Source organism: Protopterus annectens, chromosome 2.part0 (genome assembly GCF_019279795.1).
Source record: "Protopterus annectens isolate FY-2018-M chromosome 2.part0, PAN1.0, whole genome shotgun sequence".
In the NCBI taxonomy this organism is placed as follows: domain Eukaryota; kingdom Metazoa; phylum Chordata; order Ceratodontiformes; family Protopteridae; genus Protopterus; species Protopterus annectens.
The window spans coordinates 1,657,886,634-1,657,905,068 of record NC_056728.1 but is presented as its reverse complement, the minus strand read 5'-3'; the positions used below and the strand labels follow the sequence as shown (position 1 = coordinate 1,657,905,068).

The 18,435-nt window shown below is 40.2% G+C and overlaps 1 protein-coding gene across 1 annotated transcript in view; it reads right to left on the bottom strand.

Moving 5' to 3' along the window:
- LOC122792866 (polypeptide N-acetylgalactosaminyltransferase-like 6) overlaps positions 1-18,435 on the bottom strand; it is a 2,507,518-nt gene that overhangs the window by 208,875 nt on the left and 2,280,208 nt on the right. Inside the window, exon 4 of the mRNA XM_044060425.1 lies at positions 6,410-6,548. Coding sequence (XP_043916360.1) covers positions 6,410-6,548 — 139 coding nt within the window. The remainder of the gene's footprint in view (positions 1-6,409; positions 6,549-18,435) is intronic.

Below are 18,435 nucleotides of genomic sequence, written 5' to 3'. Positions count from 1 at the left end.
CGCCTCTCCATTCTAGGCTTTTGAATATTAGCTATAACACTGTCCACACCGAACGTGCCTTTTTAAATGCCAACTTGACAATCCTTCCAAAACAGCATATCGACATCATGTAAATGTAAAGGTGTTACTGCTCAATGCTAGTATTCTAAACAAGAAACTTCACTCCCTATAAGCTCTCCTCACCCTAGAGAATGTGGGCACCTGTGCAGTCACTGACATGTGGTTTAAATCACAGAGGGTATCCTGGCAGTGCAAGGCTATAATGCCTTCCATACATTTAGATCAGCTATTACATATTCAAGGACTATTGATTATATCAAAAATATATACCTAAAGCCTGATCAGACAGGGCAATGCACTTGAGCCTCTCTGCATTCAAATCACTATAAGCACAACAGCTGATACCACTTCCTTGCAAGCTATAGGACCCCCCCCCATGACCCAGGAAACTAATAACATATATTTAACATACTCGGAGGCTCTAAAAAAAAAACCTACAGAGACCTCCAGACCAAGCAGACATCAAGCCAAGCGCTACCTCAAACAAAACACACACAACACAACACATAACCAGTGTGCCCAAGCAGCCACAGCCCTAGCCTATAATATTGACACCTGATACTCCTTGTTATGTTATAAGACTTGTCAGACACACTACACACCCGCTCACCAAACCAGGCTGAATAAGGGCTGAAGGAGCTGCCTTGGGTTGTAGGATCTGACACATATCATAATAGCCACAAGCACTCAGAGCAAAAACAAAATATGAAATCAGTCATTGTACATGCTGGTGACGTGATGCTGATGCCTCCCTGGACCCCAGACATAAAGACATAAAGGAGCTCTCTGATCATGTAGCCCAGGCAGTAGTGCGCCCTGTCCTTGAGCAGCATCTTACTGTTCACCAGCAATGTTGCCAGTACAAAGAGAAAATGATCGATTTTAACAATTGGCTAAAATGTTGGTGTAATTATCAAAGGGAATGGACATTGGTCAGCCTGGGATGACATGCTCGACAAACCACATTGCGACATTGGGGATTGCACTGCTTGTCACCACTGGGCTTTTTTCAGCTACCGGCAAAAAGTTATTGGCAAAGGCTCTTGCCAAGGAAGAAGTCAAATTTAAAAGAGAAGGCTAGACAGCACAAGGAACAAGAAACTGCATGGAAATGGAGAAACTAAGGAAAATGCTGCTAAGTGTGCAGTTCAAGCTCTCCTCAGAAGACAGAGAGAACTCTGCCATGCAGTGAAACATACCTCTCATGTCAGAGCAGGAACCCCCGCCAGGCTATACAGAGAGCACCCCAGCTTTTATAGGCAATACCACCTACATATTAGGCAAAAGGAGGATATTTCCATAAACCACAAAACACACCTCCTATAGGTGGCATTACCTGCAGTATTGAGATTATCATGTGCAACTAACAGTGGGCAAGACTGCTTTTCAGTTTAGTGCATCCAGATCTCAGACAGCAAATTCAATTGGGGATTCCCATTCCTCAACAGGAACTCATTAACACCATTATCCAAATGACTATTGGTACCCAAACACCCCATTATAAGATCTAACTACTGCACTACCAAAACCACCATTCCACAAAAGAAACTGGAAACTAAACCCCAAAATGCTAGTCAAAGGGACCACTCCACAACCAAGGACAAGACCTGACACACACCAACATGACAACAACAATTATCCACACCAGAACCACAATGGGGACAGAAACCATCACACCAAAATTTAAAATCACAATTGGCTCCCAGCCAAACACCCAACCCCTGCCCAACAAAAAAACCCCACAGAAAAACAAAAAAAACACTTCTAAAAAACTTCAAAAAATCAACTTGAGCCCCAAAGGCAAAAGGAAACTTCCAAAAAACCCAACTCAAAGATAAAAATACATTCAAAACTGCCAAAGTGGAATCTGGCATTTACATCAATACAAATCCAACCAAACCCCAATCAAATCCAACCAAAACTGTCCATCCACCAAGACTAGGCAGGAAATCAAAACTACAACAGAAGGAGATAAAAACTGCGATGAACAAAAATCCTAGAGAAGCTACATCTGAGATCGAGTACTAATTAATGACTCTGATCACTGTACATCCAAAAAGGCCAATTTCTCATAAAATCTCCCAGAGGCCAACACAATCCGTGAATAGCAAAGAATTCCAACACCAATAACAATCAATATTTTTCCCAGTGATTGTTCTGAATTGGATGCCAAAAAATACACTGCACCCACAGACATCGACAATAACCTATCACACATGACAAGCAAACATGCAAACCAATATCCCTTGCGAGTGCACCAGGTGTCATCCTCCTCCCACTCCCTCGCATCAAACATGGCAGATGCTCCTCCACCCCTCACAGCCAAACATCAAGCTAACACTGCTTCAGCCAAACCAAGCAGCATGGCTGCTTCCAAACCATGTCCTACCCACAAGGTAAGCGCTACTCCATCAAAGCCAAAAACTAATCCCTCAAATAAAACAGCTATAGCAACTGACAGAATGGCATACAGCAATGGAACAAAATGGGACCAGGAAAAGTAGGACCCTGGTCCCATGTGCCAGAGCCTCTGGAACTATGCAGAGAGTGTCCCACTAGCCTGACTAGCTTAGTCTGCAACATAAACAGAGATTGATCATGGAGCTCATAAAACAGCCCACCAGGGGCCTATACAAACACTAGATCCTGACTTTTGAACCCTGGTCAACACTTAGACAAGCCTTCCTCCTGACTATTGACTGTGACCAAACTCAAAGGCAAAGGGACGCCAAGGACCACTATGGCATCATAGACCCGCGCCGATTCAGACCGAACCCGGGCTGACATCATAACCTGGCATAATGGTCACAGGACTAGAACTATTCATGCTGCCCAACGAGGAAAGCATGAGGCAAGCGAGCCAACAAAGCTTATAAACATGAGCGAGTTGCTGTGGAAACATATCAAAGTGAGCTATAGTTTTTCTCAAGCCTCGGGTTAATTGTTCACTATATACTTACTTTAAACCCAAGGGAGGACTATGGCTCAGCAAAATGCCCTCGACTGCTGAATGTCAGCCAAAGCGAAAAGGCATAGGACCTGACATCATTCAAACCCAAAACGCAGAGACAGATATCTAAATGCCAAAGTCATGGGTTTGAAAAATTAAATGCCAAAATATTATAGTCATAAAGTGAAAACAAACCTTCTAAAATTAACACCTGAGGCGGAAAATTTTCAAATAGTTAAAAATTCCTGGGGAACCCGGGACCCAAAGTGATAGAAATCTCCCATGCCAACCCCATCCGCCCCTAAAGGGGTTGAAACCTGGATACCCTGATGCCCACATCCCCCTCTATTCTTTCACATCCACACCCAGTCTGGAAGATCCTATTATTGACATCCCTAATAACCAAACTCTATAGTATCATCTGCATCCCGACATCCTCCCTGACAACCAAGAGCATAAAAGTCAAACCCAATGTATACATGCTTGGAAATTCAATCTACTCATTTGGAGCCACATGCTGAAAACCTAAAAAACTCCTGCTCTACATACAAAACTATGTCAAATCCAGAATTACTATGCCAAGAAGACAACAGTACAATAAATTCTATTACATGACATCACTCATCTAAATGCAAATGGACACCAAAAAAAATAGAACTGCTTACAAAGTTTAAAGAACCAAACCTCTCCCTGGAGGACAGGTTCACAGAAGATTCTCCCAGGTCTCTTGGATAGACATCCAGTTCACTTGAAGCAGAGCACCTCTTGGAATCTCTCAGGCAAGGCTTATAAGATGCGTGGCACCTGATCGTAGGAGACAGACAGGGAAGTAAAGGAAACCTATTAAGGTTACTGGAGATGCTCACCATCAAAGCTAATACCATGTTCATGGATTATTTTTATTTCCCCCCAAATAAACTCTAATTGTACAATATACCAAACACCAGGTACACAAATATACTGAATCTAGTCCTCACTAATGGTGGAGCACTGTACACCCCCTAGTGTAATGTCCTGTCTGATAAGGTCACATCACAAAATGGTCTCCTCTGAAGAAAAAATAAAACCGAGAATCGCAGGTAACCCTGGAATTTTCAGACACTACTCTAGGGCTACCTTCCTAGTATTAAGTGATAAGCCTGCAACATTTCAAGTCCCATAAACCTTGAGATCACTGCTGTATATTTGGAATTATTCATAGATACCCTGTACAAGCATGATAATGGCTGCAGCTGTACCCACCAGGAATAAGTACAGAATTTACTCAAAAAACAAGCCACACTAGTGGAATCACAACATCAATGCCATATGTAATAGAAGGAAGAAATCATGAGAAAAAGTAGGAGGTGTAGCACCCAGGAGGATAAAAGCATTGTCACTGAACTAAACCAACAACTCAGAGGGCAAATAAAAGTCTACCATACCTAATTTTTTTCAGTACATTTGGCTTACAATGGCAAAGAAAACCTCAAAGCACTCCTTAGCTATGCTTGCTACCTCAAAGGCAAAAAAACAATTGTGTGCAGAGCTCATTGTTAGTGGAGACATATACATTGAGTCAGAAGATATAGCAAACCCCCTGGCAGACAAATTTGCTCTAATTTTACCCCCCCTCTCTATCTCCCCAAGCTTCCCCGAAGAAAATACCATGAAATTTAACTCCCACAGTTATCACTAAGGTCCTCAATGTACACTCAAAGACCAAGAATACTGACTGCATCAATGGGTGCTAACAATATCGCAGGCTGTCTTCTCAATAACTTGAAACATGATCTAATAGGGCACCTGGAATCACAATTTAACCATAGCCTCCAAACAGGCTTTGTCCCTTATGAATAGAGAATGGCAACCATCATCCCACTGCACAAAGATGGGCCATTTATAGACCCTAGAAACTACAGACTCATAAGTCTCACTAATTTCATATGCAAAGCCATGGAAGGATTTAGCATGGAAATGATTAATACTGACATAATAAACCTTCAAACAATGATCCCAACCCAATTTGTTTCCATCAGGTCAAGTCATGCCTACTCAACCCAGTGGAATTCTTTGAGGATGTCATAAAAGCAATGGATGAAGGCAAAATAATTCACACTGTCTACCATTATGTGGTCCAGGCATCTGACACAATACCCCATGTGGGCATTGTTGACAAACTCAAGAAGTTAGGTATAAACCTTCATGTCACCCAGTGGATAGCCAGCTATCTCACAGACAGGACCTAGGAAGTATGAATTGGGGATTCCACCTTTACAAAGAAGCCAGTCACCAGTGGAGTCCTCAGAGATCTGTCCTGGAACAGCTCCTTTATAACAATTATTCTTCTCCTCTGAAGTTAATGCCAATGTCAAGGGCATTTGGCTGACCACATTTGCAGATGATTGCAGATTAAAAGCATTCATAGAACCTTCCAGCAAAATAATGTTTTTCAAGAAAAGTTGCCACAGAAGAATAGCTGGTATCAGAGACATGTACTAAAACTAAATAACAAGAACTGTGCAAAATTATCCTTGAGGAAGTCAGCCACACTTTAGGATCACACATAGACAGTAATCTAGCCTTTGACCATCACGTGTCAGCAGTAGTGAGGAAATTATTCTACATTGTTTGACTTATAAACAAAGGTATGACCTCAAGGTTCAAGGAGGTCATTGTTTCACTGTGTTCACAGTATATTTTCATGGTATTCATCAGACCTATCTTTCAGCACAATGCTCTAATGAGGCACATCTAACAACCGAAATATCCTCAGGGGTTCCTCACTGAAAGAATAGATGGCGTAAATAACATGTCTTGTGCAGGCAACTTCAAAGCCCTATCCCTATACTGTATTCTGTCTCCTATAGGCTGTTGATGGGAGATCAATGGCTGGTATACAAGACATCATCAGACCCCTCTCTGATGGACCTTCTCAATATCAGAAAAAGAAAAAAAAAAAAAGTACCCAAATTACCGTGTCTGCGATATAAATATGACCTACTGGAGAGACATTTTTATTGGTTTTTTTTTTTTTTTTGTACTGAATTTCCAAGTTTAGAAAGAGTGTTGGACTGCATGTTGGACTGAATGTCTGAAGTTTGTTTACACTATGTTAGCCATTTTTTTATGGATTGCATTTTGTTGGTTTAATCTTTTAAAACTGCTGACTTTTACATGGCTGTCACATTAAGATGGATTGTAAGAAAAAAATGGAAACACAAATGCGTTTAAATATAAAAGAAAGGCGGTCGGGACAGGTGATGAAAATTTTGAAGCGTATTCATCCTGCTGCTTTTCTGTACATTTACTATTTTGATGAATGGTTTATTTACACTTCCTTTCAGTCCTACAAAACTAAAGCCAGAACATGTAAGACTAAGGAATCATAAGAAGACTGTCAGTTTTTTTTTTACTCACTTTGGATGTCGGATGTCTGGTAATGATCGATCTAAGGCTATATGGTTACTGACGTAGATATTGAAGCCATTCTCTCTATAAGCCAGGTCGTCTTGCTCTTCCTCTGTAAGAGGATAAGGCTTACCATGCTCTCCTTTCCCTGAAAAGAAAAAAAAACATGCTCCATTTTAATATGCACCTAAATAACAACATTACACAATAACTGCCTTCCACTACAGATATATACTGCCATTATATATGATAGGGAAGTATGCTTAATTCATCCTCTGATTCAGCTATACCTTAAAATGCAACTACCATGCTCACCTGATTTTTATCACTTTTTCACGTTTTCAAAATATTCATCTTAATATGCTGTTGTTGTGGTATTGTATGAGGAAGTCGGGAGTGGCAGAGAAGTATGAAAGAGTGGTACAGGATATGTACGAGAGTAGTGTGACATTGGTGAGGACTGCAGTGAGAGTGACAGATACGTTTAAGGTGGAGGTGGGATTACATCAAGGATCAGCTCTGAGCCCTTTCTTATTTGCAGTGGTGATGAACATGTTGACAGATGAGATCAGACAGGAGGCCCCATGGACTATGATGTTTGCAGATGACACTGTGATATGTAGTGAGAGTAGGGACCAGGTTGAGGAGACCCTGGAGAGATGGCGATATGCTTTAGAGAGGAGAGGAATGAAGGTCAGCAGGGCTAAAACAGAATATATGTGCGTAGATGAGAGGGAGGGTAGAGGAATGGTGAAGATGCAGGGTTGGTAAAGGTGGATGAGTTTAAGTACTTGGGATCAACAGTTCAGAGTAATGGTGAGTATGGAAGAGAGGTGAAGAAGAGAGTACAGGCAGGGTGCAATGGGTGGAGAAGAGTGTCAGGAGTGATTTGTGACAGATGGGTACCAGTAAGAGTGAAAGGGAAGGTCTACAAGAGGGTAGTGAGACCAGCTATGTTATACAGACTGGAGACGGTGGCATTGACAAAAAGGCAGGAGTCAAAGCTGGATGTGGCAGAGTTAAAGATGTTAAGATTTGCACTGAGTGTGACTAGGATAGGACAGGATTAGGAATAGGTATATTAGAGGGTCAGCTCAGGTTGGACAGTTTGGAGACAAAGCAAGAGAGGCGAGATTGCATTGGTTTAGACGTGTGCTGAGGAGGGATGCTGGGTATATTGGGAAAAAGATGCTAAGGATGAAGCTAAAGATGAAGGCCTAAGATAAGGTTTATGGATGTGGTGAGAGAGGACATGCAGGTGGTTGGTGTGACAGAGCAAGGTGCAGAGGACAGAAAGAAATGGAAACAGATGATCTGCTGTGGTGACCCCTAACGGGAACAGCCGAAAGAAGAAGAAGAAGAAGATGGTGTTGTTTCTTCTGGCATATAGAAGTGATTAGATTATACTGGCACTTTTTCAATAATGGAGTTTTTTCTCCAAACTCACTGAGGAAAGAAGAAGAAAAGAAAATATTTACTTATTTACTTTTAGCTTCTCCCTGAAATTATCATATTAAGAATCAGAGAGTATGGGGGTGCAGACACTTTCATAATGGGCAAGGTGTCCTGTTCTCTGCATAATACCCTTATTTTCCACAAATTTACACTACAATCTTTGGATTAGTAACTTGTGATTTTGAGGTGGAATCTATTTCTTCAAAGTATTCAATGATTAATCACCATTTTCATAACACTATTCCCTGATCATGCTACCTTTCAGAAAATTAAGGCTTTACCTTTCTGCTTACAATAATTTTTCCACTAGCCCATTAAAGAAATTTCTAGATCAGTAAAAAAATTGCAAATTCAGCTTGTTTCCAGGAAATATGTTACTAAATCTGCTTGAATTTAAAAGTAATAACTGTGTCATTTCACAATACAATTATGACAAGTGGTATAAAAAGAAAACTTTGGCATACGGCACTCTTCTAAACTACATATTTCAACATTACTTGAATTATAATAGTGTGATCGTGCTTTAACAGAGTATAGCATTTCTGATACTCAGAGAGTGCCAGTTAGTTTAACACAAATGCCATGCGGTAATTAATTGATAATTTCAACATCTGATTAAAAACAGACACAATGGCCTTTTTCTACTTCCCTTCACTGTTGAGTGCAAGTTCCATTGCTCATTTATCAAAAACATGAGAAAATTGGCATTAAAGATTTTCTTAAGACATCTTTAAGGGTTTGAAGAAAAATGATGCAGTATCCCAACACTTGATGCCTATGATTGTATTGGTCTGCAACGCAATCAGTTTGCTTGAATATCTTCTACTGGATTTGAATATAAAAAAAAACAATCCTGCAACATCTGGGAAGTAGCCTTTTTTGCACTTATTTTAGTGCCAAATGTAAAACCTCTCTTTTATATTTTGCATCTGAACCTGGTCTAATTGATTCCCCCTGGTGAGAGGAAGGGCTACTGCCACTATAGGTTCTGGCTTGTATTATTATTATTGGCTACTTAGGTAGAAACATTTTATTGGCCTGTGTGTGAACCTGTGGTCTGCTTTATATGTGTCAGGTTTGGAGATACTACAGCTCTGTCAGGCTGGGCTACAAAACAGCCAACGTGTCATGAGCTCTGCTGTCAGATTTGACGGGCAACATAGTCACACAACATCTAGTAAGTGCTGTGTTAGTGCAATGTTTTTTGCAGTACACATCACAGTACTGAACTGCATACAACACTAGAATGTATTTACCTTGGTAACTGTTCTATTCTTCATAACCTCCAGTGACTGCCTGCTGATGGCTATGTTTCAGTGCACATGATAGTAGTTTGCAGCACCTTCTGTCAGGTACTGGTGCTAGATTTAACACTGATAAGTGCTAGTCCTTGCTGTATATTTCTTAACTGTGGCTGCTCACTTATACTGTATTCTTACTGTGGCTGATTGTTTTCTGCCTGTTATATCTTAGCTTTGCTGTGATGTCACCACACAGTGTGCTGTAATACATGTACTCTTCTGTACTAAACATCTTGTTCTGCCATATCAGCCTGCTGTAGATATCTCATGTCCCAGACTGTGTCACCTGTACCTATAGTATCTGACTTCTTTTGTAATTTTCTGCCTGTTGTATTATCCATCTCACAGAATCATGTGATATTTTGCCTATTGCGTTAAGCATCACATGAAGTCATGGAGACAGCTGTATCTTAGCAACAAATAAAGCAGAAGCTGTATGGAGGAAGACTGGACTGATGAGGTTTAGACTGCTGACCTCTATTTGGGGAAGTGTGGGATGAATGTGTCTGAGTATACTTTTATTGGCTGAATCCCTGGTAATGACTTTGGAACCCATGGAGTGTTATGTCAGCAAGAACAGCAGAGCCATTCGTTATGTAATGTAGAGGTGTGAATAATTAGGTTGAGCCATTTTACCCCTAGTACCATTGACATCGCAGACATGAGCAGGAGGTGGTAGGGCTTAACAGAAAAAATGATCACTTCATGCATGGATGACAGGTTCCACTTCTAGTTCACCTAACTCTCAGCCCTGGAGACACATTGGCCGTAGGTTTCCTCCTCAGAGAATTAATAGATTTATTGGATAACTAGGATTAGTTGCTTCACTGATCTGTAAACAGACTGTGACCAAAAAAGCAACCAGACAATAGCAAAAACAGCAATTTGTACTTTGAAACATTTACTTTAGGCCAGCACCAGGAAACTAACAGATTGATAAACAAACATGATAAAAAGACAGGATGTAGGAAAAACAATAGGTGTCAGCAATGGCAAAATAAATGTTTGGAAAACAAAACTGTGTTTTGGCTAAAGCAACAGTATTAATTTAAACAAAAAGTTGTCAATATGGAAACCATGTGGGTCCTTCAATATATGAATATTTGTCATGCAAAAACAAGTCTCTTTATTCATCTGTTATTAAACCCATTCTTGAATATAATACACCCCTTATAATCTAGTTCTGTAAGCATGCAAGCCAGCTTTATTGATTTCAGTATTTTGTAATGAAACAGATCCCATGTCTCAGTCCCCATATCTGATCTGATAGACTAAATCTTCCTTCCCCTTATGACATGTCATACAGCCTCCTGAGGAGTAATCTCTGCTTAGCCTTCTGTTGTATGAATAAACTGGCACTCATTGAACCCCTTCAGCTAAACAGAACCAATAGTAAAGCAAGCATTCCTCTGATGACCTAAACCTGCATTACAATATCAACAACATCTGGTGGAGTGACAGATACTGATCCCATCATACCTCCATTTCTGGAATAGGCTGCCCTTACATATACAAAAAATACCGTCTAGAAACCATTAAAAGTAGTCTGGATGACTGGATGGGTGATTATAAATTGTCGCCAGTATAACTGGAGAAAGTCTGCTTAATGATAGCATTCCTTAATTTCTCATTGGTATTCATTGATGTGGCTTTGCTTCTCGATCATTTCCTTTGGAAATGAGCATAGTAAGAATAAATAATCCTATGAATGTAACATTTCATTGTATTACAGAAAAAAATGTTTTGTACCAGGGATGTTTTATTTGAAAGATTTGGGTATTAACTTTCATTAGCTCAGGTGGATGTAAAAGATCTGCAATATATAGATCAGATGCACAGCCAGGATCAATAGGTATAATCCTACTACATAATTATTCTGTAAGGGAGGCTAACCTTCCAGTGGCAATCCATGTTCATAACTTGAGAAGGGCCTATATGAGATTTAGAAGTGACCCATATGAGATTTAGAAGGACCTATATGAGATTTAGAAAATGATTGAGTTCAACAATTGGCTATGTTTCTGGTGTCATTCTAGGGGGATCCAGTATCTGTCTGCTTGGGATGACATGATTGACAGACCTCGATGTTTTGCCAGAGATGGCCTGCATCTGTCACCCCTGAATTTCTGGATACTGGCTAAGGCTCTTGCCACCCCTATAGTGCCTTTTTTAGCCAAGGTTCAAATGACAAATTCACCACCGTAACAGGTACAAGCAAGCAAAATCTGAGGGTGATGCTACTCAATGCTAGAAGTCTAAACCTCAAAATGCATTCACTCAAGGCACTCCTTAAAATGGAGAACATCAACATCTGTGCAGTGACAGAGACCTGGTTCAAGGCTCCAGAGAGCACCCCTGCATTACAAGGCTATAATTCATAGGTAAATCCCAAGAGCCACAGGTGCAGGCCATCTCTGGCAAAGCATCGTGGTCTGTCAATCATGTCATCCCAGGCAGACAGATACTGGATCCCCTTAGAATGACACCAGAAGCTTAGCCAATTGTTGAAGTCAATCATTTTGCCCTTGTACTGTGGTATCATTTTGGGTGATGGCAGGATGTTACTCAGGGCTAGGGTCATACCTGCCTGGGCTACAGGATCGGAGTGCTCCTCCATGTCTCTTTTCATGTAGTCCAGGGAGGCACATCTCAGGTCATTCACACCAATATGAACAATGACAGCGTCATATTTGTACTTGTTGTGGAGTGACCTGAGTGTGTGCATTATGTGGCGGATCCTGGCACCTGATAGGCAGCTGACAGTAACTTTCTCTTTGTTTAGCCTGGTGAATGGAACCTCAGTGTGCCTGACTATAGAGTTACCTATGACTAGACTGTTGGGTACGTTGTTATGCCTTATGGGCTGTGGTTGAGTAGCACACTGAGTTTGTGGGCTATATGTCATTTGGGTTGTGTTGGGGGATGGAGGTTGCATGCGTTTCTGCTTTGGAGGTCTCTGTTGCTTGAGCAGATTTTTGTTGAGAGCCTCCGCGAATGTAGGTATGTGTTTTGTGTTGCTATGTGTGTGTTTTGCTGGTGTAGGTTTTGAGGGACTATGTGATGAGTGTGGTGTGGTGCAAGTGTTTACCTTCTCCTCTTGATTGTCTAATCCAGTCTTGGGTGAAGAGAGCTTTGCTAGCAGTTTGGCTATATAAGTGCATCTCTCACAGGTTGCAGTTTTGGGTGGTATGAGGAGAGGGTTCTCTGTGTACATGAGGCAATTGCTGAATTGCCCCAAGATGCCCAGATTCATCAGGTAGACAGGAGAAAACACCGGGAGCTGACCCTTAGACATGCCTGGATAGGTGTGCTTATTTATTAAGTTCTAAAAACTGCTTTCCTCTAGACAAGTGAGGAAAGTTGAGTGCTGTAGTAATTTGCAGCTTATTTAGTGCTTACTATGAGTTCTGAACAAGTGCTGAGCTCAAAGAAACAGATTTGAGTGCTAAAACTAAAAAACTGGCTAGTTCTAAGAGAAAATTTGAAAAGCAGACTTTATGGCGTCAGTAATGGTTTAACCCTAGCTAAGTGGCAATGCACAAAGTGTATTTTATTTTACTTTTTTTATTTATTTATTTTTTAAATGAGCCACAAAGCATCACAGAAAATGATGTTACTGAATTAGGACATAATTTTCTGCTTAGTTATAATAATACAGCTTCTGCTATATACCGCTTCATCTGGAAATGCAGATACCCACAAACAATACAGATCTATAGGCTATATACCACTATGAATGGCAGCAAGACAACTACATTAAAAGGGGTAACATACTGCAGTTATGCCACACTATCATAACAGGAACAGGGACAGGTACCACACTACCATAACAGGAACAGGGACCACACTATCATAATAGGAACAGGGACAGGGACCACACTATCATAATAGGAACAGAGACACGTACCACACTATCAGAACAGAAACAGATACAGGGGCTATACTATCATAACAGGAACAGGGACAGGAACCACAATATCATAAAAGGGACAGAAACAGTGATCACACTATCATTACAGAGACAGGGGCATCACTATCATAACAGGAAAGGAACCATGCTATTATATCAGGACAGGGACCACACTATCATAACAGGGACAGATACAGGGACCACACTGTCATAAGGGGAACAGGGACAGGGACCACACTATCATAACAGGGACAGAGACATGGACCACACTATCATACTGGGACAGGGACAGGAACCACACTATCAAACAGGGACAGGGACCACACTATCATAACAGGCACAGGGACAAGGGCCATTCTATCATAACAGGAACACAGTCAGGGAACACACTATCATAACAGGGACAGGGACCACACTATCATAACAGTGACAGAGTCAGGACCACAATATCATAACATGAACAGGAGCAGGTATGACACTGTCATAACAGGGACGGAGACAGGTATGACAGTATCAAAACAGGGACAGAGACAGGGACACACTAGCATAACAGGGCCAGGGACCACACTATCATAATAGGGACAAGAACCACACTCTCATAACAGGGATACAGAAATAGACCATGCTATCATAATTGGGACAGGGACCACACTATCATAACAGAGACATGCACAGGAACTACACTAACATAACAGGGGCAGCTATGATGGTGAGCTATATGACTGATATAGAGACAGATATGAAAATATGTGCATCAGGTGTACTTACTGGTACTCTATTGTAATTTTAATGCCTCATAGGTGTTAACTTCAGAACTAACCCGATGCTAGTTTACTGGGTCAATGCATATGTGTAGGCATAGAACTGCTGTATGTACCACCACAGGCCAACACATAGATTACACAGCATGTACCAATCTAACAAAAGTGACAGAAATAGTCAGGGACAGGTTATCCTGACAATCTGGGCTACTTCGTAAAATCCACAAGAGTGAAACACTAAGCATACATAATCATATTGCTAGCTTGTATTATGTGACTTGCAGTGCAATGATGCACATCATTAGGAGTGAAGATAAAAACAGCATAGCACATACTTTTAGAGTACTGTGCAAACCCTCAGAGCAGCCTTTTAGTCCTGGAATTGCTGCTATTGATCATTATACTACTGCCAAAATATCCAATATTGCTTCCAAACTCTGCATGGCTGAGCAAAGAAAATGGCATTATGCCTCTAAAACATATATCAGTTTGCATTTTAGTAAACAAACTAAAACACATTGCATGAATGTGCATGAATCACTTTATTTTGCAGACATGCCTCTCTGACTTCAGGAAGAGTTTGCTGACTATGGTTGCCTCTGAGAGCTTATGGCTGACTGCCCATACTGGAAATATGTGAGTGAGCATACCATGCTACTATGCATTACTACATGTGAAGAAGAAATCACATTGTAAGTAATGCCTACATGCTAGAATTGTGCTTCATACCTCTCAACAGTCCAGATTCTCACAGAATGTCTAGATTTTTCCTCATATTTTTGATTTGTTTGTTATTAAGTTTGTGATTTCCTGGATTTTTGTGGTGAATCATTAATGACTGAATTCATTAACTAATGACATGAATGTGAATTTCAGACTTCATATCCTTCAGAAAATGCATGCATTGGTAACATGAGACCTTTAACTCGTGCAACTTTCTAAGTTTATAAGAGCAATATTTAAAATTTGTCTGTGGTTTTGGGGCTTTGTCCCCCATTATTTTTGGCTTTGTCCACATTTTTTATACTTAGAGGTTAAGAGCTACTTGCAAAGGTGACACCATTTTCTGAGTAGTTTTGGTTAAATAACAGATTCTGTTCACTGATGATGAAGAGTAGTTGAAGACTGCAAATGAGAGGAAAATTATGCTCTGCATCCCTCTTAACACAGACAGTGCCTGCTGGGCCCTTACGATTGTGCTGTTATATGTCTGAGACTATTATTGCTACAGGCAAATATCTGTCCAGTTTAGGTTGAAGCAGGGGTCTGCTGCTGTCTAGACCTTCATTATCTCATGGTAACAGGCATTTATTTTAATATGACTCTGCCTGCCATATGGGTTTCTGCACTGAACTGTTACAGGTTTGGGTTACACTGCATCATCCCACAGTGAATGCACACCATTTAGTGTAACCCCATATGTAACTCTGCTATTTTCTGTGTCTGTTTGTTAATATATATGCAAGGGGGATGCATTTGTATGCTGCCAAACATGTAGCAGGGGACAAATGCATGGGACTATGGTTTGAATGCTTTGTGCCAACATCTTACCACACACTTATTACAAATATCTGATGTGTCCTTTCCCGTTCCGTATGAGTACGGAGTGGCAGTAATGGTTTTACCTGTTATAGCAGACAAGAGAGGCTTTTTGCTTGCCATAGTTTTATTTTTGTTTTTTTAATTCTTACCTTGTTGACCATGTTAGTCCTACTAGACCTGTGGCCTCATTTCAAGGAAGACCCTAGGTAAAGTTATACTATTGGGGGAAATTTGGCCAGGGCATTAAGGAACTTCTCCTACTCTTTTTGGACTTGCTACCAGAAGCAACTTCCAGGGGAGTATTTGCATAGAGGGGTGTGTTTGTGGAGCAGACGTTATGGCACGAGTTTAATATGAAAATGAGAATGAGATACTTGAAAAAGATGAGAAATATAAAAATAATGTGCAATGCAGCATAATAATAATATGGAGCGCAGCATACGACTGATGTGAAGTATAATAATAGTATAGTGCGCAGCATACAACTGATGTGAAGTATAATAATAATATGGAGTGCAGCATATGACCGATTTGAAGTATAATAATAATATGGAGCGCAGCATACAACAGATGTGACATATAATAATAATAATATGGAGTGCAGCATACGACCGATGTGAAGTATAATAATAATATGGAGCGCAGCATACGACCGATGTGAAGTATAATAATAATATGGAGTGCAGCATATGACCGATGTGAAGTATAATAATAATATGGAGTGCAGCATACGACCGATGTGAAGTATAATAATAATATGGAGCGCAGCATACGACCGATGTGAAGTATAATAATAATATGGAGTGCAGCATACGACCGATGTGAAGTATAATAATAATATGGGGTGCAGCATACGACCAATGTGAAGTATAATAATAATATGGAGCGCAGCATACGACCGATGTGAAGTACAATAATAATATGGAGTGCAGCATACGACCGATGTGAAGTATAATAATAATGTGGAGCGCAGCATACGACCGATGTAAAGGATAATAATAATATGGAGTGCAGCATACGACCGATGTGAAGTATAATAATAATGTGGAGCACAGCATACGACCGATGTGAAGGATAATAATAATATGGAGTGCAGCATACGACCGATGTGAAGGATAATAATAATATGGAACACAGCATACGACCGATGTGAAGTATAATAATAATATGGAGCGCAGCATATGACCGATGTGAAGTATAATAATAATATGGAGTGCAGCATACGACCTATGTGAAGTATAATAATAATATGGAGCACAGCATACGACCAATGTGAAGTATAATAATAATATGGAGTGCAGCATATGACTGATGTGAAGTATAATAATAATATGGAGTGCAGCATATGACCGATGTGAAGTATAATAATAATATGGAGCGCAGCATACGACCGATGTGAAGTATAATAATAATATGGAGCGCAGCATACGACTGATGTGAAGTATAATAATAATATGGAGTGCAGCATACGACCAATGTGACGTATAATAATAATAAGGAGCGCAGCATACGACCGATGTGAAGTATAATAATAATATGGAGTGCATCATACGACCGATGTGAAGTATAATAATAATATGGAGTGCAGCATACGACCGATGTGAAGTATAATAATAATATGGAGCGCAGCATACGACTGATGTGAAGTATAATAATAATATGGAGTGCAGCATACGACCGATGAGAAGTATAATAATGATTTGGAGCACAATATATGAACAGTGTGAAGTATAATAATAATATGGAGCGCAGCATACGACCGATGTGAAGTATAATAATAATATGGAGTGCAGCATATGACCAATGTGAAGTATAATAATAATATGGAGTGCAGCATACGACCGATGTGAAGTATAATAATAATATGGAGCTCAGCATACGACCAATGTGAAGTATAATAATAATATGGAGTGCAGCATACGACCGAAGTGTGTCTTCTTTCGGCTTTTCCCGGTTAGGGGTCGCCACAGCGGAACTCCGGTCCGCTAATGATTGGCAGTAGATTTTTACGTGCTGGCTTGCCGGGCCTAACGCACAACCTTCAACCAAGGCATTCCCATTCACGCGTGTCGACACACAGAAGACGCTCTAACTGAGAATCGAACGTGCAGCGTCTAACTGGGAGGTGACAACGCTACCGCAGCACCACCACCGCAGTAGCATACGACCGATGTGAAGTATAATAATGATTTGGAGTGCAGCATATGACCGATGTGAAGTATAATAATGATTTGGAGCACAATATATGATCAGTGTGAAGTATAATAATAATGTGGAACGCAGCATACGACCGATGTGAAGTATAATAATGATTTGGAGCACAGCATATGACCGATGTGAAGTATAATAATGATTTGGAGCACAATATATGACCAGTGTGAAGTATAATAATAATGTGGAGCACAGCATACGACTGATGTGAAGTATAATAATGATTTGGAGCACAGCATATGACCGATGTGAAGTATAATAATGATTTGGAGCACAATATATGATCAGTGTGGAGTATAATAATAATGTGGAGCGTAGCATATGACCGATGTGAAGTATAATAATGATTTGGAGCACAATATATGACCAGTGTGAAGTATAATAATAATGTGGAGCGCAGCATACGACTGATGTGAAATATAATAATGATTTGGAGCACAGCATACGACCGATGTGAAGTATAATAATGATGTGGAGTGCATCATGTGAACAGTTTTAAGTATAACAATAGTGTGGAGCACATGATATGACCAATGTGAAGTATAATAATAATTTGTCTTGCAGCATAATAATAATAATGTGCAGTGCAGCATACGACTGATGTGAAGGATAATATTCTGGAGTGCAGCATACGACTGACGTGAAGGCTAATAATAAGGTGGAGTGCAGAATATGACCAGTTTTAAGTATAACAATAATGTGGAGTGCAGGATATGACCAATGTGAAGTATAAAAATAATCTGGAGTGCACCATATGACCAGTGTGACATATAATAATAATAATAATGTGGAGTGTGGCATACGAACAATGTGAAATACAATGATAATGTGGAGCGCAGCATACAAACAATGTGA